At 44.6% G+C, this 13,464-nt stretch overlaps 1 protein-coding gene across 1 annotated transcript in view; it reads right to left on the bottom strand.

The window, feature by feature from the left end:
• LOC142020377 (sodium/hydrogen exchanger 2-like) overlaps positions 1–12,626 on the bottom strand; it is a 65,994-nt gene extending 53,368 nt beyond the window's left edge. The window contains exons 1-3 of the mRNA XM_075008133.1: positions 12,359–12,626; positions 9,787–10,250; positions 4,909–5,159 (exon numbers count right to left, since the gene is read on the bottom strand). Coding sequence (XP_074864234.1) covers positions 4,909–5,159; positions 9,787–10,250; positions 12,359–12,626 — 983 coding nt within the window. The remainder of the gene's footprint in view (positions 1–4,908; positions 5,160–9,786; positions 10,251–12,358) is intronic.
• Positions 12,627–13,464: the final 838 nt, after the last annotated feature.

The raw sequence follows: 13,464 nt of genomic DNA, 5'->3' as shown, positions 1-13,464 counted from the left end.
GCCCGTGTTAACACATTCTTATAAATATTTCATTGAGAAGAGCTAGCACAGGGGTGGGCAATAATTTTGAGGGCGTGGCCACTCCAAGAATTTGATAAACAGCTAAGAGCTGTGCTTTTCCATCTTGTTAATGAAGGAGGTGTGTGGTCAGGGGTGAAGGTTGGGTACAGGAAGGAATTTAGGGTAGGGGACTGGGGTGCAGGAGGGGGTTTGAGGTCTTGGATGAAGTTTGGGTGAAGGAGGGTGTGACCTGGAGCAGGGGTTAGGGTCAGGGTCCAGGAAGGGTGCTGGAGAGGATTCTGTACTGGGGTGGGGTGCAGGAGAAGGAGAGGAGTTTGAGTGGTGACCTGGGGCAGGGGATTGGGATGCTGGGTCTGGGAGGGGGTATGGATGCAGGAGTGGGGGTGCAGAGGGCTTGGGTTGTGATCTGGGATGCAGAGATGCAGTAGTTCTGGGGAGGGAGGGTTGGGGTGCCTCTCTGGCTGGGAGACACTGACCTGTGTGGTTCCTCACCAGCAGCCCAGTGGGACCCACAGTTAGGTTCCCTGCTTTCCAAATCCCCTCTGCCCCCCCCATCCCCTGCATGCTAATCAGAGTGGCTGGCTGTGTGGGGCATGTGCTTCTCTGAAGGCTGCACGCCCCTGGGGGCAAGGGTTTTTTGCACACTGCCTATGCCACAAGCACAGCCCAGGCAGTTCCCATTGGCCAGCTTCCGGCCAATGGGAGTGTGAGATTGTGTTCCTGAACTATGCTGTACATTCTTTGGCCACAGCTGAGGAGCTGGCCCCTTAAACCAGCAAATGGGCATCAGAATGGGCATAGTACACTGCCACAGAAAGAAACACCATTGAGACTGAACATCTGCTCCTTCCACGGTGATGATGCAGCATATTTATTTCACTGTTCCGTCACACAATACTAGAGAAAGCCTTAGCTTACCCTTTCCCAGGAGCTATAACTTTTTGAACAATACTGAAATATTGCTTTGTATTGGCCATTCTAGAGAACAAAAGTCTGCAAAGTATAGAAGATTCCTATTTATACACAACACAGGTTGAACCTCTCTCGTCTGGCACCCTCGGGACCTGACTGGTGCCATGTGAGAGAATTTTCCAGCCTACAGGACATCAGTATTTTCCAGCACGTTACCAACACTTCCACTGCTTACTGAGCTCTTAGAAGACATTTAGGGGGTAAATTACAGCTAAATAACAGCACAGACCACTGAAAGCCAGGACTAGTGACTGGAAACAAAATTTATGGGACCACAAGAAACTTTGCCACACCCATGAAAAGTGGTTGTCTGGCTAACTAAATTTATGCCAGATTGTGGAGTTGGCTGGACAGGATGATTCCAGATTAGAGAGATTCAACCTATACTAATGAATTGTTGGTTTCAAAACAGATCATCCAGATATCGCTATATTTAACTAGTCGGTGGATGTTTAATGTTTTATTTTTTTCTCTTATCATTACTGAAGTCATCTAAAACACAAATATCCCTGACAGTGAGGGGCACTTTACAGTCCTTAGGAAAGTATTAGCTTTACTTTTGTGACTGGCAGCACTGGATGACTGTTTCCGAAGTTAGGATCAAAGAGAACAGATTGCCACCCCTGCCAAGGCAATGGATTGGAGACCTCATGCAGTCTTTTCCATCTGTAACTTCTTTTGTTCTAAGGTAAGATCCCTTTGTCCATTAGAAATTCTAGGTTCAGTTTTGTAGACTAAATCATTTCTTCCTCAGGCACAATTTTCATTGATGTCGGGGGGCATTTTGGTGTCTGATTCAAGATTGAAGTATTGAGGCCTTAGTTAATCATGTTCTTAAAGGCTAAAGTCAACTTCTTCGATTAAAAATGAGTATCTCTCAATTATTAGATAAGGCTGTACTTATGCAACCTTGATGGCTCTAGTTAGCTGCCTCTGGAAACTTGTAGAGGATTTTTGTATAGGAAAGGTGTCTCCCTTCCTGATCGGAATTAGTCTCTTGAATCCTTTGTTGGACTGATACTAAAACTAATGTACAGCAATGATTTTGCAACATTTAAACAAAAATAATTTCTGATTTTTAAAAGTCTTTGTTAAAGAAGACATATATTTTAACTATAGCTCAGACATCAGTATTTTGCATTACTCTTGGCTATCAACCTTTACTATTTCCAGAAACATAGTGCAGCTACGCATAGTTCAACAAATGCCATGTTCCACTTGAACAGCCTTGTGACCTTTCAGTGTTACCACTTCCCCATTCACTTTCAGTTATGAAAAAGATCATCTCTTTCTGTATGGTCATATGCCTTCCCCGCTTCCAGAGAAGACATCCTCATTGCCCCCTGCATTGGGCTGATCAGCTGGAAATTGAACAACATGTACATGTTTCTCCCTTGGATACATTTATCTCACTGATAGTCTCAGTGCTGCCAGCCCAAGCACTCAAGCTGCTAGAAATGGTCTTAAAAACCATGAGATTTTTTACTACAAGGACCCTGGAGTTCTTTTATTTGATTTCTGGTTTTTATGCTTTTAGGGTTCACGTTTTCAAGGTCTGCCTGCAATCATGAGGGCCAGAAACAATTTTTTTTTTCAATAGTAACTAAGATTTTCATGTACTCCTAAGGCTCCAGGTGCTGCATCTTAAAAAAAACCCCCAATACTGAATACTAAGAGACTGGTGAGGATGACAAGCGCTGGCAGCACTGCGACTCAAGTACTCTCCAAACCTCCTGCCTGGGTTGACCCATGAAGGGAATTCCAGTTACTGCAGGATTTCACATTGGCACAATGGGCTTTTCATAGGGTGGTCACTGAGGGATCAGGGTCACACTCATGAGTGCAAAATAGGATGACAGTCAAGGAAAGCAACAGAAGCATCAGTGACGAGGCCCCCTACAGGCTCCTATGTGTGATTTAATGTACTGCTGTTTGACAGGCTAGGGAACCAGCAGGATCTATGCCAGTGGAACTTCACCTGGGGTATTTGTTCCCTGAGGGTACTCAGGTGTCTTATAGGAGGGTATTTCAACTCATCTAGATGCCTAGTTTCATAACAGGCTATATAAATAATCCTAGCAAAGTCAATACCCACCAAAATTTCATACAGATAGTGATTTGTTTACACCGCTCTGTATACTATACACCAACATGTAGGTACAAGATTTATATTCCAACTCATTTATTTTATAACCTTATGGTAAAAATGAGAAAGCAAGTAATTGTTCAGTAATAGCACGCTGAGACGCTTTGGAATTCTTATGTCTGACTTTGTAAGTTTTTTAAGTGAAGTGAAACTTGGGGGTACACAACACAAGTCACACTCTTGAAAAAGGGGCCCAGTAGTCCAAAAAGGCTCAGCACCACTCCTCTACACAAACCACTTAGGGCACAGCATGGGCGTGCCCTTAAGAAATCAAACCCTTGTAGCACAACACCCACCATGGAGAAACACCCTTAGAGACACACTCATCCGACTTCATATGCACCACACTAGCTCAAGCCAAATTTTACTCTCAGTTGTGCCGTTGAAATCAGGTATAATTCCACTGAGGTTTGTGGAGTTATTCTGCAATTACGTCCATTTAACAGAAAGACAAATCTGGCTCTTGATTGCCTCAAGATCAGTGTGTGTGTGTCATCACGCACATTGCCACTTCATAATATAAGCGTAAGGGAAACCAGCGATCATGATGCCATTGTGTGGCAGCTGCTGATGAATGCTGTTTTGTGGCATAATATGTGAAAGTATGCCTGCAGATTGAGTTGCTACAGGAAAATTAAGCTCAAATGCAAGAAGCTAAATCTTGTCCTGGATAGACCAGAGCCATGCTAGGAGAAGATGATGGTGAGAACTGAGCTGATCACAGGAGCAAGAGTAGAGCATGATACCAAACACTCAAGTGAGCGCTATGGGACTGGCTATTTTGCATTCAACTGCTATCATTCAAAGGGCTGCTGGCTAACGGTGCACCTAGGTCTTGGCCAGTTACTACATATGCTGGAGTGTACGCAACAGGGTGGAAGATGAGCAGTCGTCTGCTTTTTTTTTAAAAGAAGCAATGTGCAACCTACCACATAGTTGCCCTAATCACCATGTGTGATCCTACCCTCCTAATCATACCATCAGAAAGCAAAAGCAGGGTATAGACCTGGATAAGCTAATCAGTAGGGATGAGCAAATCATTGGAGATAGTCAGAATATATTCAAATCTTGCCCAAAATGTGGGTCACAACCAAACTTTTCTAATGTTCAAAGAATCCAGTGAACCAGTCAGCGTACCTCTTCACATCCTGGTATTGACTGGGATCCAAATTTTCAAACATTCAACAAAATGCTGGTAGAAAGCCTGATCTGGCCCAACCAAAACGGCAAAGCACTGGATGGCTCACACATACTGGCCAGGCAAGTTTTCCAGACCAAAGACATTACCCCAAACTTGAATAAACATCCATATGTTTGGAGGCCTCACTGAACTGATGAAACTTCTGAATTTAGACCAACACTAACAATCAGGCCTATTTATGATTTCCAGTTTTTAAATTACACAAGTTGCTCTGATCTCTACTCCCTGAAATTTATTGTTTCAACTTAAGTCCTCTAATGTTTTAAATCACGTAAAGTCCGACGTCATCTGCTCTGTGGAACTCTGTTAAGGTCATGTTCTGTCTTTCAAATCCTCAGAAAATGTGTGCGCACTGGAAGAACGTGTATCACCATTTATGCATAACTGTATAGCGCATGCAGTATAGTTATGTCCCAAAACTATGACAAAGCCTTTTCTATTTTCTTCTCTTTACACAGATGTGTATCATACATCTCAGATGAAGCAATGCTGATGTATTCATGACTGGTTCTTTTCTGAATATAGCCAAAAGCATCACTTGAAAAAGGATACCCATGTGTGTACTTACGCTACAATACCAGAGAGATGAAACATTTCTGCAGTGAGATAGGAGAGATAACTGTACAGGAAGACAAAGAGGGGTTCAATTACACGGATATTCTTGGTAAAGCGTGTGGTAAAGGCCGCAGTCATCCCGAATAAAAGGCCTACCAATACCCCTCCTATTCCAACCACAAAAAATTTCCCAATTCCTATGAATACGTCCACAGTTTTGATTGTTGACATTTCACAAAAGGATCTAAGCAGCTTGTACAGCACCTAGAAGAAAAATAAAAGGAAAGACAAAAAAAACCATTAGCTGGAGATGACTGCAGGCAATGGTGAGATTATTAAATATTTGTGGCACTTCTGCCAGGGCAATGAAATACTTCCCTCGTGTTGTGATAATGACACTCTATTCTTTTACGAATGGGTTTTTCCTTATGAATATGGCCCCAGAGATTTCCAAGAAAAGATTAAGTGGCCTAGTGCTATGTTTACATTTGGGAATAAAGATGAATTTGTTAAAGTCGACTTTGTAACTCGATTTTATAAAGTTTAAGTTGAGTGTCCACACCTGCTCACAAAGTTGACTTAGTGTATCCCCACTAAATTGCCTGAGGTCGACTGTAGCAGCAGTGCATTGTGGGTACCTATCACACAGTTCCTGTAGCCCCATTGCATTTTGGGTTTCTGTGCCAAAAGTTTCTGCAAGTGGTTCTGGGTGTGTGATGTCATCATCCCAGAGTGCGCTGCTCTCAATCCCTCCTGCACTGAAAGCAAACGGACATTTTTCCAAAGCCTACCCCTGCATCAGGATGCTTGGATGATTGTCATTGTCAGAGCTGGCTACTGATGTGCCAATCTGCTCAGAGCATAGTAGTGGCTCAAGTACTGTCATTACTTCAAATAAATTCAGAGCGCACTACTTCTGGACCAAGAGTCTCTTCTCTAGTGAAGCCCATGATACCCAAGTGCCATTTGCGACTAGTGTAGATACCAACAGAATCATCTGTTGTGACCACATGGACCACTATCTTCACAAAGAAAGAAGATACAATGACGTGTTCTCTTCCTGCCCTGGGAGTGGGGTCTAGGAGGTTAGAGGGTGGGATGTCTGGTAAGCAGGACTCCTGGCTTCTCTCCCCAGTGCTGGGAGGGCATTGGTGCCTAGTGATTAAAGTGCTGGAAGGAGCAATTACACTGATGTCTCCAACATGAGACGAGGAGCCCATCAGAAGTAGTAATGGTTCAAGCACTGTTACTTCAAGACTCATTATGGAATCTGAGAGGACATTGGTGTCTAGCGGTTAGAAGGATATTGATGTCTAGTGGTTAGAGTACTAGAAGGCGCCATTACCTCGCCAGAAGTAGTGGTGGCTCAAGCACCAAGACTCATTAGGAAACCAAGACTAAAGAGAAGAGAAGGAAAAGTTAAGGAAGTTTTAGATGATAGAAAAGTTGAGGAAAGATGAACCCTTGAGACTGTTGCCGGTTGGCCTCACTAAAGAGTTAAGGGATTCCCTTAACATTTCTGGTAAAGAGGCCCTAGCTCAACTGCCTGTGTGGGAGAGGGAAGGAAGAGAGAGAGCCTATAAGCTCCATTCCTTCACAGGAAATCACTCCCTGAGCCACATGCTTTGGGAAGAAAGTATGGCCCTGCAGGGAGAGCATAAGGAACTGTCTTTAGCCAAAGAACCTGCTGGGTTGAGGTTACTTTTTAAAAAGAGACAGAAGACAGCGCTCTTTAGAAAATACCCATTGCAGAACAGGGCAGAGGCAGATGTCCTGAAACACAGTTCCAGCAGGGCCTGCTAACAACTGTAATAACTTCATGGCAGCATAGTGTGGGCAGGGGGGCTGCACCATAAAACGCACAGCGCACAAAACAAGTTTCTCCGTCTCTCCTGCTAAATCCTCTGCAGGGAAAAAGCCCTCTCAAGCACTGAAACACTGTGCAGGACAGGGCATGATGCTGTCTGCAAGCATGGTCTGCACAGCCCAGCAACCATATGGTATGGTGGGGTTGGAACTAACCCTCCAGCTGCATGGCAGCTTGGGAGGGGCAGTCCTGTAAAAGTCCATTGTTAAATGCTGTAAGGAATCTCCTCTTTTTCAGCTTAGCCTGGTGACTAGCATTTCGCGCTAGCCCTGCAAGGGAACCACAAGGATGAGCCCTCTGAAGCGCTGAAGCCCCACACAGGACAAGGTCATGGAGCTGTCTGGAAGCATGGTCCGCATAACCAGGCAGCCTTGTGGGCGAGGGGGGTGGGGGCTAACCACATGGTGGGGCGGAGGGGGTTACACAACCAGTCACATGGTGGGGTGGAGGTGGTTACCCTGCCAGCCACATGGTGATTTGGGAGGGGCAGCCCTGTAAAATGCGAACCACAGAAAACAAGATTCTTAGCCTCCCCTGATAAATCCCGTGCAGGTGAGAAGCCCTCTCAAACACTGAAACCCCATGCAGGACAGGACATACCACTGTCTGGAAGCATGGCCTGCACATCCTAGCAGCCACGTGGTGTGGGGGGAGCTTCATTTTCACACCGCATTACTGAGTGTCCGTGGTGTTTACTCAGCACAGAATCATCCACCCACACAGAAATGAGATCCTGGCTCTCCTGATGGCTCCACGCTGGGGCTTTTTTGTGACCCTGAGAACTCATGGTGAGATGCAATTGCTCCTGACGTTTGCTAGCCATGCTGGCCAGAAAGAAAATGAATTCAGATTCCCAGGCTTTCTGTTACCTACTTCCTGCACACCTGGAGAGCAGTGGAAGTGAAAGCAGCCACGACGGACACATTTGGGGCATTGTGGCATACCTCCGGAGGCCAATAAAATCAATTTAAAATAACAGTGTTTCCACGCTAGCATTAGTTCATCCTTTTAAATTTGAACTTGGCATTACACTGCCAGGGAGGGGCAGGGCAAGAAAGTCAACCTTCTTGCCCCTTACAATCAACCTGGTGATATTTGCAGCAAAGACAGTCACGTTATAAAATCTAGCGAAGTACCTTGAAATTGACTTTATGCTCTAATGTGGCCAAAGCCTAAGCTTGGTTCTTGGGGCTTCAAAGGATATGGGGGGCCTGCCAGGAGCATGGCCAAGTGGGAAGGCAAGCAGTTTCCTCATGGGCTGCCCTAGACCTGCTGCAGATCTCTGGGAACAGCGGGTTTTCCCCATGACCCATCAAGAGAGACAAGCCCCTCCCCATGGAATGGTACAGAGGGGATGTTCTGTAAGGACATCTTCATGGGCAGGTTCCACTGGGGTTCCACCTGCAGCCCAAGGGCCCCTCTGCCTGCCCCCCACCCCCACATGCCTCTGGAACTCCAGGACACCCAAGCCCTGCATTTATCTGAGCCCCCCACCCCCTCCCAGCACATTTGGAGCATGTGAATCACCTGATTCACATTCCGTCCAAACCTCTCCTCCTCCACCCGCAGAGCTAGAACACCACAAACAGCTGTTTTGCCAATCAAGTTTATGAAACAAATGAGCAATGAGAATTCGCCTGTGGGACGCAATGTCTGAATTTAATGGCTCCAGTCAGGCTATGAAGCTCGCTTCTCTTTAATGTAAATGACCAAGGAAGAGGTCAATTCCTACCTTAGCTGCTTCATGAAGAGCTATAAATACAGACTCATTGATAGTGTTTATCTGAAACCAAAGCATCTGAACACACATTACTGCTCCCTACCTTCCTTCTAGTCGTATCCCAGTTAAAATTCTTATCATTAACAGTAATGCTATCTAAAGTCCTCTGCAATCAGGTCAGTGGGCTCTGGGTCAGGCCCTAAATGAGTGCAGAATAGGATTCTGCAGTGAGAGTGAAAGGAAAATAATTTACTGTTGTATAAAATAAGTTGATGCTTGAATTTTGCTGCTCAGGAGACTGGACACAAAGAAAAGTCACTCTTGTTATTTTAAAATAAAGCAACTAGTAAGAGGATTGGGGTTTAGTTCACAGTAGAAAGACGAAGAAGATACAATATTAACAGATTTTCCTTTCAAAACATGCCTGTTTCTATTATGACTATGCAGCAAGTGTCAATAAAAACATTTTAAATAATTCCAGGCCCTGACCCTGCAAAGTGCTGAGCTGACTCCAAAGAACACTTCATGGGTCCCCAGGCTTTCAGGCTAGAGTGACTATTACGATAATGTATTCTGATATTCTGCATAAATGATCCCTGAGACTTGCTGAGCTCCATGGGAGCTGAGGCAGCTCAGCACCAGTATCATACTTTCTTGTAGCTAATAATTGCAGGAACAAGATACTTTTGTTTTAAATTTTAATATAGAGTTTGTTGGCTGGAAAGCTTCACTTCCCTCCCTCTCTCTGTCTCTCCCCTCCCATTCCTCACCCCACTCATTTTGCCAATCTAATTCCCACATCACGATATTTCTGAACAAAATCTGTTAGGTTTCTCTGCAAATTCACTTTTTGTATTCATATCTTGGTGTCATCACATGCACATATTTGCTCAAATGGAAGATTGCAGAGAAAAGACAGTAGATATGAGAGTTATACATGAGTTTAGAACTGATCATATCCAGTAGGTGTTTTGCACAGCCATTCATGAGAGCTCTCTATAAAAATCAGTGAGCCACATTCCACTGGCCCTTTCTACACTAAAAAACAAACAAACAAACAAAAATTTATACCACTTGCTTGCAGCTTCACAATATCCCTATAAGGTACAGAAGTGCTAACTGTCCCCATTATACAGCTGGGCGACTAAAGAACAGAGATAGACTAAGGGACTTGCTAAATTCATAAAGGAAATCTTTGGCAGGACAGAGAATTGAACACGAGTCTGTTGAGTCCCAGGCTAGCAATACTCACTGGACCATTCTTCCTCAGTATGCTAAATCCAAAAAAAAGGGATAGTACTTACAACAGTAACAGCATCATTTAGGAGCGATTCTCCAAAAACCAAAATGTGAAGCTTTTCATTGACATGTATCTCTTCAAACACCGATAATACTGCTACGGGATCCACAGCAGCAATCAGACTGCTAAACAAGAGATTATGGAGCAGCGATATATCCTGCAGGTGAAAGGATTTCACTTGGCATATCCCATACAGTGAGAAGCCAATCCCAAACACATTCCATATAGTTCCCACTACCGCATATAGAAGAATAGTCCCGATATTCTCAAAAAAGGGACGGCTGGGCATGAAGTACCCTGCATCAAGGACTATAGGTGGCAGTAAATAGAGGAAAAAGATGTCACTGTCCATGACTGGTGGGGACTTGTCATTTAAGCCATAGATGATTCCTCCCATGATGAGCCCCACAAATATCAATAAGCAGCTTTCAGGCACAACAGACGGCAGCTTGTTATACAGATGAAATGCTGGTGAAAGGTAAAGAGATGACATCATTATCCAGAATCAGCACAACATGTTGACAACATGATTTCATCAGACTTCTTTATTATACAAAAGAGAAATCACTCCACATTGTGATTTTTAGCAGCTGTTATTGGGGGGGGGGCGTGAACTGATGCTGGTTATCAGAAATAATAAGTTTCCAGCTGAACAGACATAAAATTAACATCAGGAGAATTCTTTAGGTGAGCATCAAATGAATTTAAGTAGTTTAAATGTTGATAAAATGCAAAGTTAATCAATAAATAGCACCCTATCACATCTTTCCTCCAGGAGGATCCCAAAATGCTTTAAAGATGTACAGACTCTATTGAAACACAGGAACACCTCAGGTGATACCCACCAAACTCACCACATCACATCACTAAACAACATTTTTAAAGGGAAGCTGAAGAACAGTTTTAGGATTCAAAATATGGGGGGAGATTCAGATAGGAGAAGCACATTTATCCAAGCAGAAATTTGGCAGACATGCCCCTAGTTTTGCCAAAAGGGCCGGGAAATTTTTAATAACTGCAATTGGTATATTTCTCAATACATCATAACAAAAGGTTTTTTGACAACAGTACAGAAGGCACTGAAAATAATCTACCTAAAATAAGCATATCTGAAGGAATTCAGGGCAACAGAGAGTCAAAATACAAAAATGGTTAGGAGACTTGTGAGGAGATGCTGAGGGAGCTGGTCTTATTTAGTCTGCAGAAGATCAGAACAAGGTGGAATTTGACAACAGCCTTCAACTACTTGAAGAGGCGTTCCAAAAAGGATGGCGTTCTCAGTGGTGGCAGATGACAGAACAAGAAGCAATGGTCACAAAGTGCATTGGGGGAAATCTAGGTTGGATATTAGAAAAAACTATTTCCCTGGGAGAGTGGTGAAGCACTGGAGGGGGTTGCCCAGGGACATAGTGGAATCTCCATCCTGACAGATTTTTAAGTCCTGGTTTGACAAAGGCCTGGCTGGGATGATTAAATTGGGATTGGTCTGCTCTGAGCAGGGGGTTGAATTAGATGACCTCCTGAGGATTCTTCCAACCTTAATCTTCTGTGATTCTATGGAACAGCACACTTTCTTCAGCACTACACAAGTGGAGAGCAACAGGTAACATTTGTTTTAAAAATCATGTTCCATGTTTCTAAGGAATGTTCTTCTCAGAGAAAGCCTTCTGATGGGTTACAAAGGAGGCCATTGGAATATTGGCTCATCATTAGCTTGCCAAATGGTTAGCTACAACTTTGTGGAAAGGTTACCAGCTCCACCCAAGCAGTTCATCCAGCTCCTCTGTGAAGACCTACCCTTCAGAGAGACATTCCTACGACCCAAGCTATGACAAGACACAAACTGAAACAGACCAAGCTGAAATGTAAAAACAAGAAAAAAAATCTCAATCTGTCATTATTGGTATTGTTTGTTGGTATTACCAGAACTGGGCAACTAGCACTGGGCGCAGTACAAACTTTCAAGACTGTTTCTACTCCAAAGACCCTATCGTGTAAATAAGCATCAGCTATTTCATATTTCTGCATCATTACCTCAAGTTAAGGGGCTTCTGCAGTACTAACAATCGGAAGGTGAGAGGAGTTCATAGTCTATATCTATCATTTCCCTTGTGATACTATATTACCCTTAGACCCAAATTATTCTTCATGATGGGCCTGATCCAGCATCTGCTCACCATTCATAACTCTGCCTGGTGCTGGAAAGGCAATATGTATTCAGTTGGAGCAGCTCAGTACCAGAAAGGGAAGAAGTAGTTCTCTTTTATCTAGCCCAAGATTTGAAAAATAGTATTGATAACCTATAAGAAACCACTGGGAAGAGCATGTGTTGATAGTCCTTCCCAGCATACGGGCACTGGGCAGGATGGGACACTCCAGAGAGACTTTGCCCAAAGGAAAATTTACAGAATTAGGAGTGGTGAGGGTTTTAGGTTAGGGCTCTCCAACCTAGCTGGGGTTTGGCAAAACACATGCCCAATGCAGCGAATTAATTTTCTGAGTATCCCTCCCCTGTCCAAGCCCCTTTCCCTCTCCCCATACTGCTGCTGCTGCCCAGAAGAATCCTGGCTCCTTACCTATTTTGGCGAGAGAAGCTAGCATGATCCAGAGCGTTATTTCAAATGGGAGCTGCACATGCTGATAATCCAGGGAGAAGAACACTGTGCGCATGGAGGATCCATTTTCCTGAGACTCCCGGCTGGCATTCACTGGGCCAGTGTCCTCAGGGGGCAAAAGTGGGAGTCTCTGAAGTGCACACACCACAGGAGCACCCAGCAGCAAGGACAGGCAGGGCTCCAGCATCCATCCTGCTGCAAACACTGATCCCAGCCTCTGCTGCTCCATTGGCCCTGGAGCCATCTGCCCTGGCAAGTGGGAGCTGGCTACTGCCCAGCTCCTGGTTGCTGCTGCTGCTGCTCTGAGCCTAAGTGGTTCCTGCGTAATGCACCCAGCAGAGTGCAGCCTGCGCTCCCGGAGTGGGTGGGTGGACAGGCAGGAGTCACGCAGCAGCACAGCCAATGCCAGGGTTCACACGAATGCAAAGTCTCGCACCCAGCTACATGGTGTAGTGTTTGCTTCCAGGAATGCCTTACAAACTCTAAGAGGGATGGGAGCAGGGGGGATAAAAGCTGGATGCTTAATATTCGTGGCCTTAACCACCTACATTTCACTGCTTAACTGGAGAACAAGTCCAGCTGCTCCTTCTGCATCCCTAAACCGCAGATCCTAAGGCAACAACAAAACTGGATCCTCCAGCACCTTCTGTGAAGGCATCAGAAGAGGAGGAGGGGGGTTAAAAACCAGCCACATGCAGCCGGTTTCTGGTCCAGCTCCCCCAGTTCTAGAGCCTCCAAAGAGAACTAGATCATATCACTGCCCAGTGCATCTTCCCTTTGGTAAGCCAAATGCAAATCAGAGCATCTACCAAAAAAAGTTACAACCAGCCAATACAATCACTTACCAAAGCAGGCAGCTGGAGGGCATCTCAGTAAGAAATTTTAGCAATAACTATTTTGCCTTCTCCTGCTGTCTGGAGCAGAAAAGAGAGAGAGCTATTTCTGTGTTCATACTTCAGGCAAGACACTGGGAGGCAGAGGACACAGAAAATGGAGAGAGAGAGGTCATTAATTACCATCCCTGAACTTCAGTGGATTATGATTACTTGGCCATCTCTTTTCAGAAC

The sequence above is a fragment of the Carettochelys insculpta genome, chromosome 13, assembly GCF_033958435.1.
Source record: "Carettochelys insculpta isolate YL-2023 chromosome 13, ASM3395843v1, whole genome shotgun sequence".
Taxonomy (NCBI): Eukaryota; Metazoa; Chordata; order Testudines; family Carettochelyidae; genus Carettochelys; species Carettochelys insculpta.
This window is presented reverse-complemented; position numbering and strand designations above follow the sequence as displayed.